At 45.1% G+C, this 12727-nt stretch overlaps 2 protein-coding genes across 2 annotated transcripts in view; one reads left to right on the top strand and one right to left on the bottom strand.

Annotated features, from left to right (window-relative positions):
- Cfap52 (cilia and flagella associated protein 52) overlaps window positions 1-8221 on the bottom strand; it is a 37285-nt gene extending 29064 nt beyond the window's left edge. Inside the window, exon 1 of the mRNA XM_055594296.1 lies at window positions 8120-8221. Coding sequence (XP_055450271.1) covers window positions 8120-8189 — 70 coding nt within the window. The 5' untranslated portion in view covers window positions 8190-8221. The remainder of the gene's footprint in view (window positions 1-8119) is intronic.
- A 708-nt stretch (window positions 8222-8929) lies between these two features.
- The window catches only part of Stx8 (syntaxin 8), a 208377-nt gene continuing 204579 nt past the window's right edge, over window positions 8930-12727 (top strand). Inside the window, exon 1 of the mRNA XM_055594406.1 lies at window positions 8930-9007. Within this exon, the coding sequence (XP_055450381.1) occupies window positions 8991-9007 (17 nt within the window). The 5' untranslated portion in view covers window positions 8930-8990. The remainder of the gene's footprint in view (window positions 9008-12727) is intronic.

Genomic DNA, 12727 nt, shown 5'->3' with positions numbered 1-12727 from the left:
AGAAAGAAAGAAAGAAAGAAAGAAAGAAAGAAAGAAAGAAAGAAAGAGAGAGAAAAAGAAAGTTGATTGAAAGAGTTGCATTCCTCCACCGTCTCTGCTTCAGCTCCTGCCTCCAGGTTCCTGCCTGCTTCTCTCGTTCCTGCCTTGGCTTCTCTCAAGGATGGACTGTGATCAGAATGTCTGTGTTGGCTGAATAAACCCTTTCCTCCCCAAGTTGCTTTCGGTCATGGTGTCTTTAGCACAGCGACAGAAAACCTGCAGTCAGTGCTTGCTAAGATTGTTGTTGGTGTTTTCAGCGTATATACTCAGGTGTGGGAAACGTTAAACACGCTGGTCATTAGCTTGGCCGTGGAAGTTACTTCGCAACACTCCTGTGTATCAGAACATCACTTTGCACATTTTAAGTTTGTTTAAAATTCCTTACTCAAGTATGTTGCCAAAAAACAAACAACCCACAACCCACTGTTTTAGTTCTGAGCAATGATGGCAGGTTCTTTGAAGAATCCCGAGGCCTCCCATAGTGAGACATCTTTCATAGGCAGCTCCTTCCCTGCAAATATACGCAGAACCAATACAACAATGACAACTCATTTACATCCTGGTCCCTTATTCTTGATGCTTTTTTTTTTTTTAACAATATATACTCTGAAGTCTGCTGGCATATTTTTAGTGACATTTTATTAAATGTACAGAATAATTTAAATGACTTTAATTTTGTGATACTATGTTATGATTCTTTTTTAAAAGAAGCGTTTTTATTGTTCTTTAAGAATTTATTTATTATTTATTTATTCTTTGTTTATGTTCCCTACTAATGTCTTCGTGTTTTCTTTGTACAAATCTTATATATTTCATGTTACATTTACGAGTGGGATTTAAAAATCTTTTTTGAAGCTGGACGTAAAGGCACTTGTGGGGCTTCTTCAGATTGTCCACAGTTATTAACTATGATTGTCTCATGCTGTGGGTTGGTGGGGGTTGCATGCTTTTTGCCAGCTGCAGATAGTTTGATTCTGGGGACTCTGAGGAGGGTATAAATGGGAGTGGCCTGAGAGGGCCTGCCGTGGCTGCTCCTGGTCCCTGCTGCTGTATTTGTTATTGCTGGTTTGCTAGTTGGCTGTATTGCTGCTTTTATGAAGACTGGACTTGCTCCAAGGGACCCAACGGCCCAGACCAACAGGAAGTAGTCTGAAGAGGTCTATGTCACCTTTTCCCTCTAACCTTCTTTCTTGCCTACCTGGTACTGGGGATTTGTAAGGGATTGGAGGGGAGAATGGTGGTAGGTATAAGAACCCAAATAAAATACACCTTAAAAAAATACACCTACACACTTGCCTTTAATCCCAGCATTTGTGGGGCAGAAACAGGCAGATTTCTGTGAGTTAGAGGCTAGCCAGGTCTACATAGTGATTTCCAGGACATCCAGGGCTACAAAGTGAGACCCTGTCACAAAAACAACAAACAAACAGAGAAAGGAAGAAAGAGAAGAAAACATGAAAACAACAAAAAAGAAAAAAAAATCTTTTTGGCTGCTTTTCTTCCCCATTAAAAGAGCCATATATATTTATTAATATAGTTTTTGGATTTTTTAAAAAAATCATCGAAACATGGCAATTGTAAGAATTTATGGGCTACATAAATTCCTTCCTTCCTTCCTTCCTTCCTTCCTTCCTTCCCTCCCTCCCTCCCTCCCCCCCTCCCTCCTTCCCCCCCTCCTTCCCCCCTCCCCCCCTTCCCTCCTTCCCTCCTTCTTCTTTGAGTCAGAGTCTACCAGAGCTGCAAAGTGAGCCCTGGTTGGTCTGGCCTCAAATTCACAGACCTCTGCAGGCCTCTGCCTCCAGAGTTCCGGGGTCACAGGGGCAGGCCACGATTCAAAACAATATTTCAATATATGTATACCACATGCAGCTGTAGATCAGGATAACTGTCATGTGATGGCTTTGTTTGTACTGGGCCCATTCAAATCCTATCCAAAGTTATTTTGAATCGCTAAGATAATTGTGTCTCATAGCTATCCTGCTGTGCTAAAGAACATTAGAAGGCATTTCTCTAATGCCAACCATATTCTACCCATTTTCCACCCTCTCTCCATCCTTATCTCCCCCCACCCCCCCACCCCGCCCCAGGCTCTGTTACCTACTGCTCTAGACTCTGCCTTTTAGCATTAGCTTTCTGGTTTCACCAGATGATTTTCACCCAAGTGATTTCTTCCTTTATATTCAAGTCTCTCTGGAATTCATTTTGAGGCATGAGATTCCCGTTGCTAAATATTTTTTTTTTAAATGGTCAAATGTTGAATAAGTGGTTTCTCATATCTCAACTTGAGCATTCCTTTTTATGAAGTGCTTTTTTTTGTTTGTTTGTTTGTTTTGTTTTTGAGACTGGGTCTTACTATGTAGCTCTGCATGGCCTGGAACTTGATATGTAGACCAGGCTAGCCTTAAAGTCCTTGAGAAGCACTTGCCTCTGCCTGGGATTAAAAGTGTGTACCATCATATCTGGCCCCTCTTTTGTTCAGTTTTATGAAAGTAAGGTTAGTGACTTTCACTTATTCCTATTGAAACTACATAATTTTGTTCCTAATTTTGCACTCTTTATAAACAGTTATATGGCTGCCCATACGGTAAAAGCAGAATAAGGTCATTATTCACACCACCCACGAATAACACCTTCCAGGTGGATCAAGAATGTAAACGTGAAAAGCGGGACCTAATGTATACACAGATGTAGAAAATGACTTTTTAACCAGGTACAAAAAATAGCGAAGATTGATTATTCATCCAGTTGTGTTTAAGTCTGAATTTCTAGCTCTAAGAGGCAAATGAAAAGCCCAAACCAAAAGGGATTTGTAACATACAGAGATTACAAGGGATTCTCAGTTAATATACAAAGAGCTTCTACAAAGCAATAAGAAAAAATAAATTTACCACCACCACCAACAACAAATGAGCAAGAAATGTGAATGGGAAGTTTATAACACAGAATCTTGAAAATCAGTAAGCATGTGAAAAGATAACCTTTTGTTCTGGGTTTAGGGTTAGGGTCAAGGTTGGGTTTGGAGTTGTAGTTGGGAGGTGTTGCTTTGGGGAGTGGATTGGTTTTGGTGTTGGAGTTGGGCTTGGGGTTAGGGATAGTAGAGGGGGTTGGGGTTGAGGTCTGGTGTGTGGTGGTTTGAATTAGAATGGCTCCCGTAGGCTCATATATTTGAATGTTTGGTTCCTAGTTTGTGGAACTGTTTAGGAAGGATTAGGAGGTGTGGCCTTGTAGAGGGCATATTATCGGGTGTGGGCTTCATGGTTTCAAATCTCACACCAGGCACAGTCTCTTTCTCTCTATACCTTCTGCTTGTGGGTGACATATATAAGCCCTCAGCTATTGTGCATGACCCATGCTGGCCTGCCTCCTTCCATTCTCCCCGCCATGGATTCACCTTCTGAAATGTAAGCTTGCTTACATTTTTATATAAGCTGCCTTGGTCATGGTGTCTATTCATAGCAATAGAACAGTCACTAAGCCAGAAGTTGGTACCTGGGAGTGATGTGTTACTGGGGCAGGCCTGCTCATGCTGCCAGCTAGTGGAATGTGGACTTCAGGACTTTGCATTAGGGCAGAGGATGAGTGGAGTAAGCAGGGCTTCATGGACCATCCTAGAAGAAGCATGGAAGACATCAGCGCTGAGTGCGATGTGGGTGATGGTGAGGCCCAGCTCAGGAGGTTTCAGGGGTGAGTAGTATTAGCCAATGGGCTAGAGGCCATTTCTTGTGATATTTTGGCAAAGAATGTTGCCGCTTTTTGCCCTTGTCCTAAGAATCCTCCAGAGGCTAAATTAAAGAGTTTTGGAGTAGAGTCAATGGACACAGGAGACTTCAAGACAACTTAGTATTGACTGTGTGGTCACTCTTATACAGACCTATAATGAAAGAAAGAAAGAATGTGGCGTGAAAAGAAATAGGAAGTGTACATTTGAGGAGAAAAAGAGCACCAGGAGAAGGAAGGTTGGTTTCTGTCAGCTTCAGCCCCCTGGTCCTGGTGTTGTGAGGATGAAGACAGGTGTGAAGGGGTCGTGAATCTCTTGGCAGTTCAGGAAAGGTCCTGAGGCCAGGCAGTGTGGCGGGGGCGTGCTTGTGCCGTGGCCACTGGCTGCAGCTGTGAAAGCAATGCCTGGATTGCATTGGAGACCTCAGGATGTTAGAGAGTCCAGCAGGTCCACATGTCTGCTGAGGAGAGCTGCAAACAGGGCAGGGACCCAGACCGAGAGAAGTGGGCTGCAGCCAACAAAGCCCTCTAAGCCAGCAATTCTCAACCTGTGAGGTGAGACCCCTTTGGCGGGGGTGGGAGTGTGTGGGAGTGTGGGGAGGGTGGGGGGACAAGCGTTGGGGGGGGTCGAATGAGCCCTTTCCAGGGGTCGCCTAAGACCACGGGAAAACACAGATATTTACATTATGATTCATAACAGTAGCAACATTGCACTTCTTGGGTAGCAACAATCTTATGGTTGGGGTCACCACAACATGAAGAAAAGTATTAAAGGGTCACAGCGTTAGGAAGGTTGAGAAGCACTGATCTAAGTCCTTTGACAGCAAACACTGACTTACAGAATTTGGAGTTTGTTCTCCTGGGTTTGGGTCACTTTGTTATTTTTTCGACATGGCCCCTTCCCTCCCTTTTGGAATGGTAATGTATATTCTGTGTCACTGTATGCTGGAGTATGCAATTTGCTTTTGACATTACAGGGGTTACAATTAAGAGCTTAGCCTAAGACTCAGGAAAGACTTTGGGCTTTTAGACAGTACTGAGACTGTGAAAGACTGTGGAGAGGGGGGAGTTACATGAAATGTACTTGCGTTATGGTATGGATCCCAAGTCTACTGGGACAAAGAGTGCAGTGTGGTGCTTTGAATGAGAATGGCTGGAATAGGCTCATAGGGTGACTGCTTGGTCCCTAGTTAGTGAGACAGTTCTGGAGCATTTAGGAGGTTGGCCTTGTTAGGCTCTCGGGTTCAAAAGCCCACAACAGGAACAGTCTCTCTCTCTGCCTACTGCTTGTGGATAAGATATAAGTTCTTGGCTACTGCTTCAGCACCAGCCTGCTGGTTGCCTGCTGCTGCTCCCCGCCCCCGCCATGGTGGTCATGGACTCACCCTCTAAAACTGTAAGCAAGCCCCCAGTTAAATGCTTTCTTTTATAAATTGCCTCGTTCTCAGTATCTCCTCACAGCAACAGAAAAGTAACTACAGCAAGTATATATGTCTTTAGTCACATAGGTAAGATTCTTGGTGGCAAAAAAAAAAAAAAAAAAGTGTCAACTCTGGCTGAACACAGCAGAAAAATAATCTCAAGAGAGGAGTAACAGAACCGATAGGAAGTGTAGAAAATATACTTGCAAAGAGGGTGATGGTAATGAGACACTGAGGCCACGTCACAGGACATAAACTCAGATGACCACAATGCTGGGCATTCAAAGCAATATTTGACGTTCATAAGAAGGAAGAAGGAAGTGCTGTGTGTGTGTTGTGTAGGCCTGAGATTGATGTTGGCTATATTTTTTATATGGCTCTCCACCTTTTTTTTTGAGATAGGGGCTCTCAGTGAACCCAGGATATACTGATTGGTTAGACTGGCTCCGGGGATCCGCCTGTCCCCTTCCCCAGCCCTCTTGTCCTACGGTTATAGACACACACCACTGTGCCCAGCTTTTTATGTGGGGCCTCATGGTTGCCCCGAAATCACTTTACCAGTGAAGTCAACTCCCTCTCCTAAAGGTCGTGCCATTCATACTTCTAGAAACTGCAGATGAAAGCGCCTTATTCTCATCTTCTTAGGTTTAATCCATGTATTTAGACCTTTGCCAATTTGAGAAATAAAAAGTGTTGTCACTGTTTTAATAACATTTTTTAGGCTTTTAGCAAACAACTGTTTATTATTATTATTGTTGTTATTATTATTGCCATTATCTATTTCAGGAGTTCAGCTTTTTACAGAGAGCCAGAAAATAAGCCATGTGGTTTATTTTGGACTCTCTGAACCACCTGGGCCCTGTTGCAGCCTGTCACCTCTGCTAGTGTAGCATGAATGTAGCCATAGACAACACCTGGACAAAGGACATGGCTGAGCCCCAGGAGAACTTGATTCACAAAACACACAGTGGGACAAATCTGGCCTGCAGATTCCTGGCCAATTAATTTGTCCTTGCTGCTGCTGTAACATGTAAGAGCTCTGGATGTGATGGGAAAAATCAGATGACTGTGACCAGACTCTCAACAGCTACAGCCCAATGTTTTCATAGGTGACACAGTTACATTTGGCCTGGTTACATGGCGAACCCATGTCCCAGTGTAATGAAGAGTACAGTTACATACGTGCATCATTGTGTTCAAATTCAAGTTTCATAATATGACAGTTATGATGAGCTCCATGGTCCCTTTGCTTTCAACAACTTTTGTTTATTTTCAAGACACAGTTTCTCTGCTTAACAGCCCTGGCTGTCCTGGAACTCACTCTGTAGACCAGGCTGGCCTCAAACTCAGAGATCCACCTGCCTCTGTCTCCCAGGTACTGGGATTACAGACATGCATCACTATGCCTGGATAGCTTTCAACTTCTGATTAATTCCATGGAAGCTCTAAGTAAGCTCCATTACCTGGTGTTTGAGGCCTCTGACCTCTAAACCCAGGTTTTTCTTCCCTTGTTTTTCCTTCTTGTCCTTCCAGTCCTGAAGCTTCAGCAAACTACTTGCTATTCACCAGTAAGCCGTCCACTCTCCTTTCTCCCTTTTCCTCCCCTCTTCTAGCTGTTTGCCCTAGATCTGAACCTCACCCTTAGCCACTGATTCCTACCCAGTTTTAAGGACTATTTAAATTCAAAGGGGTCCCCCTTTCCTTGGCTTCTTTCTCCCCTAGCCTTAGGAGAACTCTCCTCAAGAAGTTAAAAAATGGACACTCCTCTTGCTGAGGCCCTGAACTCGCTTCCCAGGACACAAATCAGGCCCCTTAAAATCACCTGTCACTCCACCACATCTGGTGCCCTCCTCTGGCCTCCATGGGCCCCTGCACTTACAAGCCCATTCCTCCACCCCATAAACATAATTAAAAATAAAAGGAGCTGGCGTGTTGGCTCAGCAGTTAAGAACACTGGCTTCTTTCCCAGAGGACCCACGTTTGATTCCTAGCCCTCACATGGGGCCCACACTCTAGTCCTAAAGGAACCGACGCTCTTTTCTGGTTTTCTTGGGCATTACTCACACCTGGTTCACAGAAATGCGCTTCAAGCAAAACACCCATACACATTAAAAAAAAAAAAAACTTGAAAAATAATCTTATAAGCAGCCTTTCTCCCAATCTTTGGTAAAGCTTTTCTGGTTCTCTATTCTGAGAGTTAGCATATCAGCAAGAATTCAATTACGGATCCCGCGTGTCTTTGCCCTGACTGGCTCATCAGAATGTTTTTGCAGTTCACCGCGGGTCACTTCTTATGAATAATTTTCATCCACCTCTAAAGACGGTGCTGGCTCAGAAACAGAGAGCCCGGAGCCGTTACAGTAGTACGACGAAGACTCAAAGGCTAAGGCCTGCAGGGTTCAGAGCTTTGCTCAGCAATTGGTCCGCACACATCCCGTTAACCGTAAGGCTTTCGGGCATCACAACACGCTCTTTTAAAGTTTAATTCTTTGCCTTTCCTCAACTCCCCGAACAAGATCCCTCCAGCCCCCAGCACAGCATTCTTCTCAAGTGTTTACAGCAACGAGTAATGTGTGAGCACAGCAGCCAGGCTCCTCCCGTCCTGGTTTTAAACCTTTGAGAATTCTTACTTTGGGACAGAGGGAACGCACACGTACACACACACACACACACACTCAGAGAGACAGAGACAGAGAGAGCGAAAGGCAGAGACACACACACAGAGACAGAGAGACAACGCGAGAGACACGCATTTGGTGCCTGGACGCGGCGCTTCATCCTAGCTGTTACACATGCCAATTTCTGAGGCTTGGGAATGAGGCCAAGGTCCTCCTCCACCCCGGGGGCGGGGTGTGCCTGGCTAGGTTCTTGCCACTGCCTCTCTGGTGCCCCCCGGTTGGCGTCTCTCTGTCCCTGAGGGCCACGGTTGCTCCAGTCCTCACCATTGAAGCCGATCACAGCCTCAAGCTCAAGTTTGGCCACGTTGGTCTCCGGTAAAATCTGCTCTTCCATCGTGAAGAGTTTCAGCTCATTGATTCCTCAGCTCCAGGGTGCAGCGTCTCCTGGTCGTTATGGTAACGGGCGCACGCATGCGTGCTAGGTTTACGCTGGAGCGGAAACCCAGCGGGCTGAGTTGAGTTGGTTTACCCTCGTGCAAACGTGGGGGGGGGGGGCTTCCTTATTATTCATTTCTTTTCATTCTAGAAGTTCAGAGGCGCAGAATGAATCTCCTCGTCTTCCGTGTACAGCCTGTGACTTTTTTTTAAACTAGGAAATTAAGTGCCTCATGATGATTATTAAAAATAATTAAACAGACTAATTGATCACAGAGAATTGCCTCCGATGGATAGACTGCTAGAAAAAACTATGGAACTGATGACACCTTGTAAATTAATTTTTAAATCGCTTAAATATTCTAGTGCAGTATGCAACTGTGTATGTGTGTGTGTGTATGTATGTATGTATGTGTATTGCTTGTATGTATATTTCCCGCCTCCAACCTTCCAAGTGCTGGGATTCCAGGCGTGAGCTATCACACCCGGCTTGTTTTGTTATTTTTTTAATTAGGAAAAAAAAAAATGCAGAGAGCCGGGATGTTTCCCTGTGCCCAGCAGTTCCTGTGAATTAACAGTTCAGCGAATTGTCGCAATTCTCTGTCCCCGGGGTTGCGCTTGGGTCCCCGAGGGCCGAGCTTCTCTTTGCAAACTGAGCTCGGGTCGCGCACCCTCCGAACCACGGGGAATGAGCCGCGCGGGCCGCCGTAGTCAGCTGCTCGGAGCAGGAAGTGTCCCAGCTGCAGGCGGAGACTGCACCATGGCCCCGGACCCCTGGTGAGTTGCCGGTGATGGCAGCAGTGCGCGGTGGGACTCGGGGGTGGAACTGGCTTCCGGGGGCTCGCAGAGACCCTGGCCATCGTTGATCTTGAGGCTGGCGGCCCTTTCGGAGGAGCAGATCCGGTGCCGGTCCTCCCCCTGCTGAGGGGACTGAGCCACATCCCCGCCTCCCCGGGGCTAACTCGGTGGTCGGAGGGTAGACTGTTGCCTGGGGGAGCTGGGACCCGAGCAGAATCGAGTTTTTTCCTCGCCGTCTGGGGAGCTTCTTGCCTATCCTGCTTTTGGCTGACTGCGTGCGTTGACTTCCCTGGGCTCCTGTAGAAGTGAGGTCGAGATAACCTTTTGGTGGGATTTTCCTTCACCCATTAACCCCAGAAAGGGTATAAACTGGAGTTCAGGCTCCACGGTCACCAGCTAGTTGGTAGTCAGCTGGGAGGAGGTGTTATGGGTTCTTCATAAAACCTTGTAGGACTCTGGGAGGGAAATTTGCACTTGAGATAAGGCATTTACCCTTTCCTGCATTAGTAGCAAGAAGTCGTGCAGAAATCACCTGATAAAAACCATTTACTCAGCACAGAAGCTCCAAGGACAGCGTGATGGAAATTATCTTTGCACAAGAAACAATTTGCTATGAGGCCCCGACCTTCATGCTTAATGATTTACAACACTGTATTTCTGTAACGTTCTTGTTTGAGAACATGCCTTATGTTGGTATTTCTGGTAGTTTCTCGTACAGTCTGTTTAATGGCAGACAATTTTGAATATTAGTAGAGTGAATCCCAAGATCGGAATTATAGTTACCTGGGATCTAGGCTATTTGGGCCAGTTGCCTAACTGTTTATATATTTGTTTATTTTTCAGTGTCTCAGGGAGGCCAGGCTGACCTTGAATTCCTGATCCTCTTGCTTCAGTCTCCTAAATGGTGGGATTACAGGCCTCTGCCATCATGTCCTGTCGATGCTGAATTTAATACTTCTTTTTCTTCCCACCAACTTTTAACAATTGTATACACTCCTGGTAGAAAATTTAGGGACTCCTCTGAAGGAAAGAAAATAAATAGTATCTTTATCATTTGGAAACAACCAATGTCAGCTTTGTTTTTCAATGCATTTATTGTTTGAATCCATATCCTGCTTATATTTTTACAAAAACAGGAAGCATTTCTCCATGTCATTAAATATTCTTAAAAACATGATTTTCATATGCCTATCAGTACATCATCTGAGCGTTCATAACTTATTTCGGGTTTTAGCTTAGTGTTAGAGTGATTGCTTATCTTATGCCAGGCATTGGGTTGGTTGGGTTTGGTTGGGTTTGGTCCCCAGCAAGACAAGAAGACTTTCAGTTTTCAAATGCAAAAGGCACTGAATCAGACAGTGAAAACAGTGAAAGAGTTCAATGCTTGAGGATCTTTGGGTAAGTGTCTCCTGGAAGTCTGAGCTCATTAGACTACTGTGCCAGGCTATGCAGAAACTAGCTTCTGCAGATCTGTCCTGTTTCAGTTGTACTCTCCAACCAGGGCCACCACTTGGCAAGACATGATGGGCCTTCTTTCTTCATTTTGACTTTGCTCATGCCCTATGCCTTCCGTGGTGTTTGTTTTACTTCTCCTTCCCGTATGGAAATCTGCTTCTGTCTGGAAGTCAGCCCAAGATGCCCTCTTGTTGCCTAGCCCATCTGAGTGTCTCTATCATTGGTAATCTCTCCCACCCTCTAACTCTAGAGGTACTTAATTTAGGTCCCATATTTTGTTACTGATTTTATTTTGTTACTGATTTTGCATGTTTGGTCTGCTATCACAGAGCCAGACTGAAGCCCCTGTCTTTACAAATGACTGTGTGGAGACAAACAAGTAAAGTGTAGGGAAGCTGGGGCTAGGACCATTGTTCTTATCCCACTGTGTGTGTGTGTATGTGTGTTTCTATGTGCGTGTAATATATATACATATGTGTATGTATGTATATGTTATATGTAGAGACTACTGATCTATATGTATATGTATACAAATATTAAAATATATTTTTAGCCACTTGCTGTTTTGCATGCACATACCTATACCTGAACATACTGAATGATTCATGTTGATTCGTATGTGAATCTAGGGTTGGGGTGACACTGCTCCAGAGTGCTTGGGAAGGTCACAACATGCAGTTCTCTGTGTTGGACCCGGAGCCACATCTCTAGCCCAAGCTACACTCTCTCTCTCTCTCTCTCTCTCTCTTTTTTTTTTTTCCGTGATGCTGGTGATTGAGCCTAGTGCCTTGCACAAGCTGGACAAGGCACAGGCTGGACAAGTACTTCCCTGCTGAGCTGAGCCTTTAACCACCCCCCTCTTTTTTTATTTTACTTTTTTAGTTTGGGACAGTTTATTAAGTTGCCCAAGTTGCCCCAAGCAGCTTGACCCTGTCTCATTCTCAAATAGCCAGGCTGTAGGCGTGCGTAGTCCTGGAATATTTTAAAGAAATCATATCTCTTTTTGTGTATAAAACTGGGACATTAGGTCAGGGTGGGGAGTCAGCCAGGCCCCCACGGCAGCCAGAGCTTGTAGCTGCAGACTCACAGCTGCCTGCCGCGTGAATTTGTGTGTTAGTTCTCACCTTCCTGTGCCCCTGCTCGGAAAGAGCACCTCCTTGTCAGAGCGTTCCTTTAACTTCCACACTTTCTCTTAGCCCAAATCAAGTCTTTTAGCACAAACCCAATATACCATATTTATTTGTTGTATGCCATTCTCCCTTCACAGGAATGTGCACCTTTTTTTGTAGTTGTTTTGTTTTGTTTTTTAGAGATAGGGTTTCTCTGTATAACAGCCCTGGCTGCCCTGGAACTCTCTCGTAGACCAGGCTGGCCTTGGACTCATGTCTCTGGAGCTCTGGGATTAAAGGCGTGTGACACCACTGCCTGGAGAAAGTGCACTTGTTAAAAACAGGAGCTCTGGGGCTGGAGAGATGGCTCAGAGGTTAAGAGAATTGGCTGGTCTTCCGGATGGTCCTGATTTGATTCCCATCCCAGCAACCACACAGTGGCTCACAACCATCTATAATGAGATCTGGTGCCCTTTTCTGGCATACAGGTCTACATGCAGACAGAACATTGTATACATAGTAAATAAATAAAACTAAAAAAAACCCCCAAAACAAAGCAGGAACTCTGTTTGTTTTGTCTACTGCTCTTTTCAGTTGACAGCACTTGAACAGTGTTCGGTTTGCACAGGACCTTCAGCAGCATTTGCTGGCTGTTTTACAGAGCCAGTACAGTGTTGCATGCCCGTAATCCTAGCATTCAGAAAGTGAAGGCAGGGGAATTATGAATTCAAGGCCAGTGTAGGTAACGTAGGGAGATACTATTTCAAAAAAGCAAAACAAAAGAAACTGAAATGACATCAAGCCAAAGGTAGAAATGCAGAGGTTCTAGCATGTGCATAATAGTAAAATCCTTAAGAGCCCAGATTCTGGGACCAGATACCTTTGGTTGCTGTTGCTCATTGTCCCCTCGGAGCCGGTCAGCTCTGGCGCTATGTACCCAGTTTCACCCGTCTAGGTTGAGGAGGTGATGTTCCCTTCCCTGTAGTGTTCTCATGTGGATTACCTGGGTCATCAGTGAGGCCTTCTGGATGGTACCCAGTACATAGGTAGTGCCATTCATGCTTGCTTCTGCTGTGGGTCCTTTTTGCTCCTTCCTTCCTTCCTTCCTTCCTTCCTTCCTTCCTTCCTTCCTTCC

The sequence above is a fragment of the Psammomys obesus genome, unplaced genomic scaffold (genome assembly GCF_907164565.1).
Source record: "Psammomys obesus unplaced genomic scaffold, mPsaObe1.curated_primary_1811, whole genome shotgun sequence".
NCBI lineage: Eukaryota > Metazoa > Chordata > Mammalia > Rodentia > Muridae > Psammomys > Psammomys obesus.
This window is presented reverse-complemented; position numbering and strand designations above follow the sequence as displayed.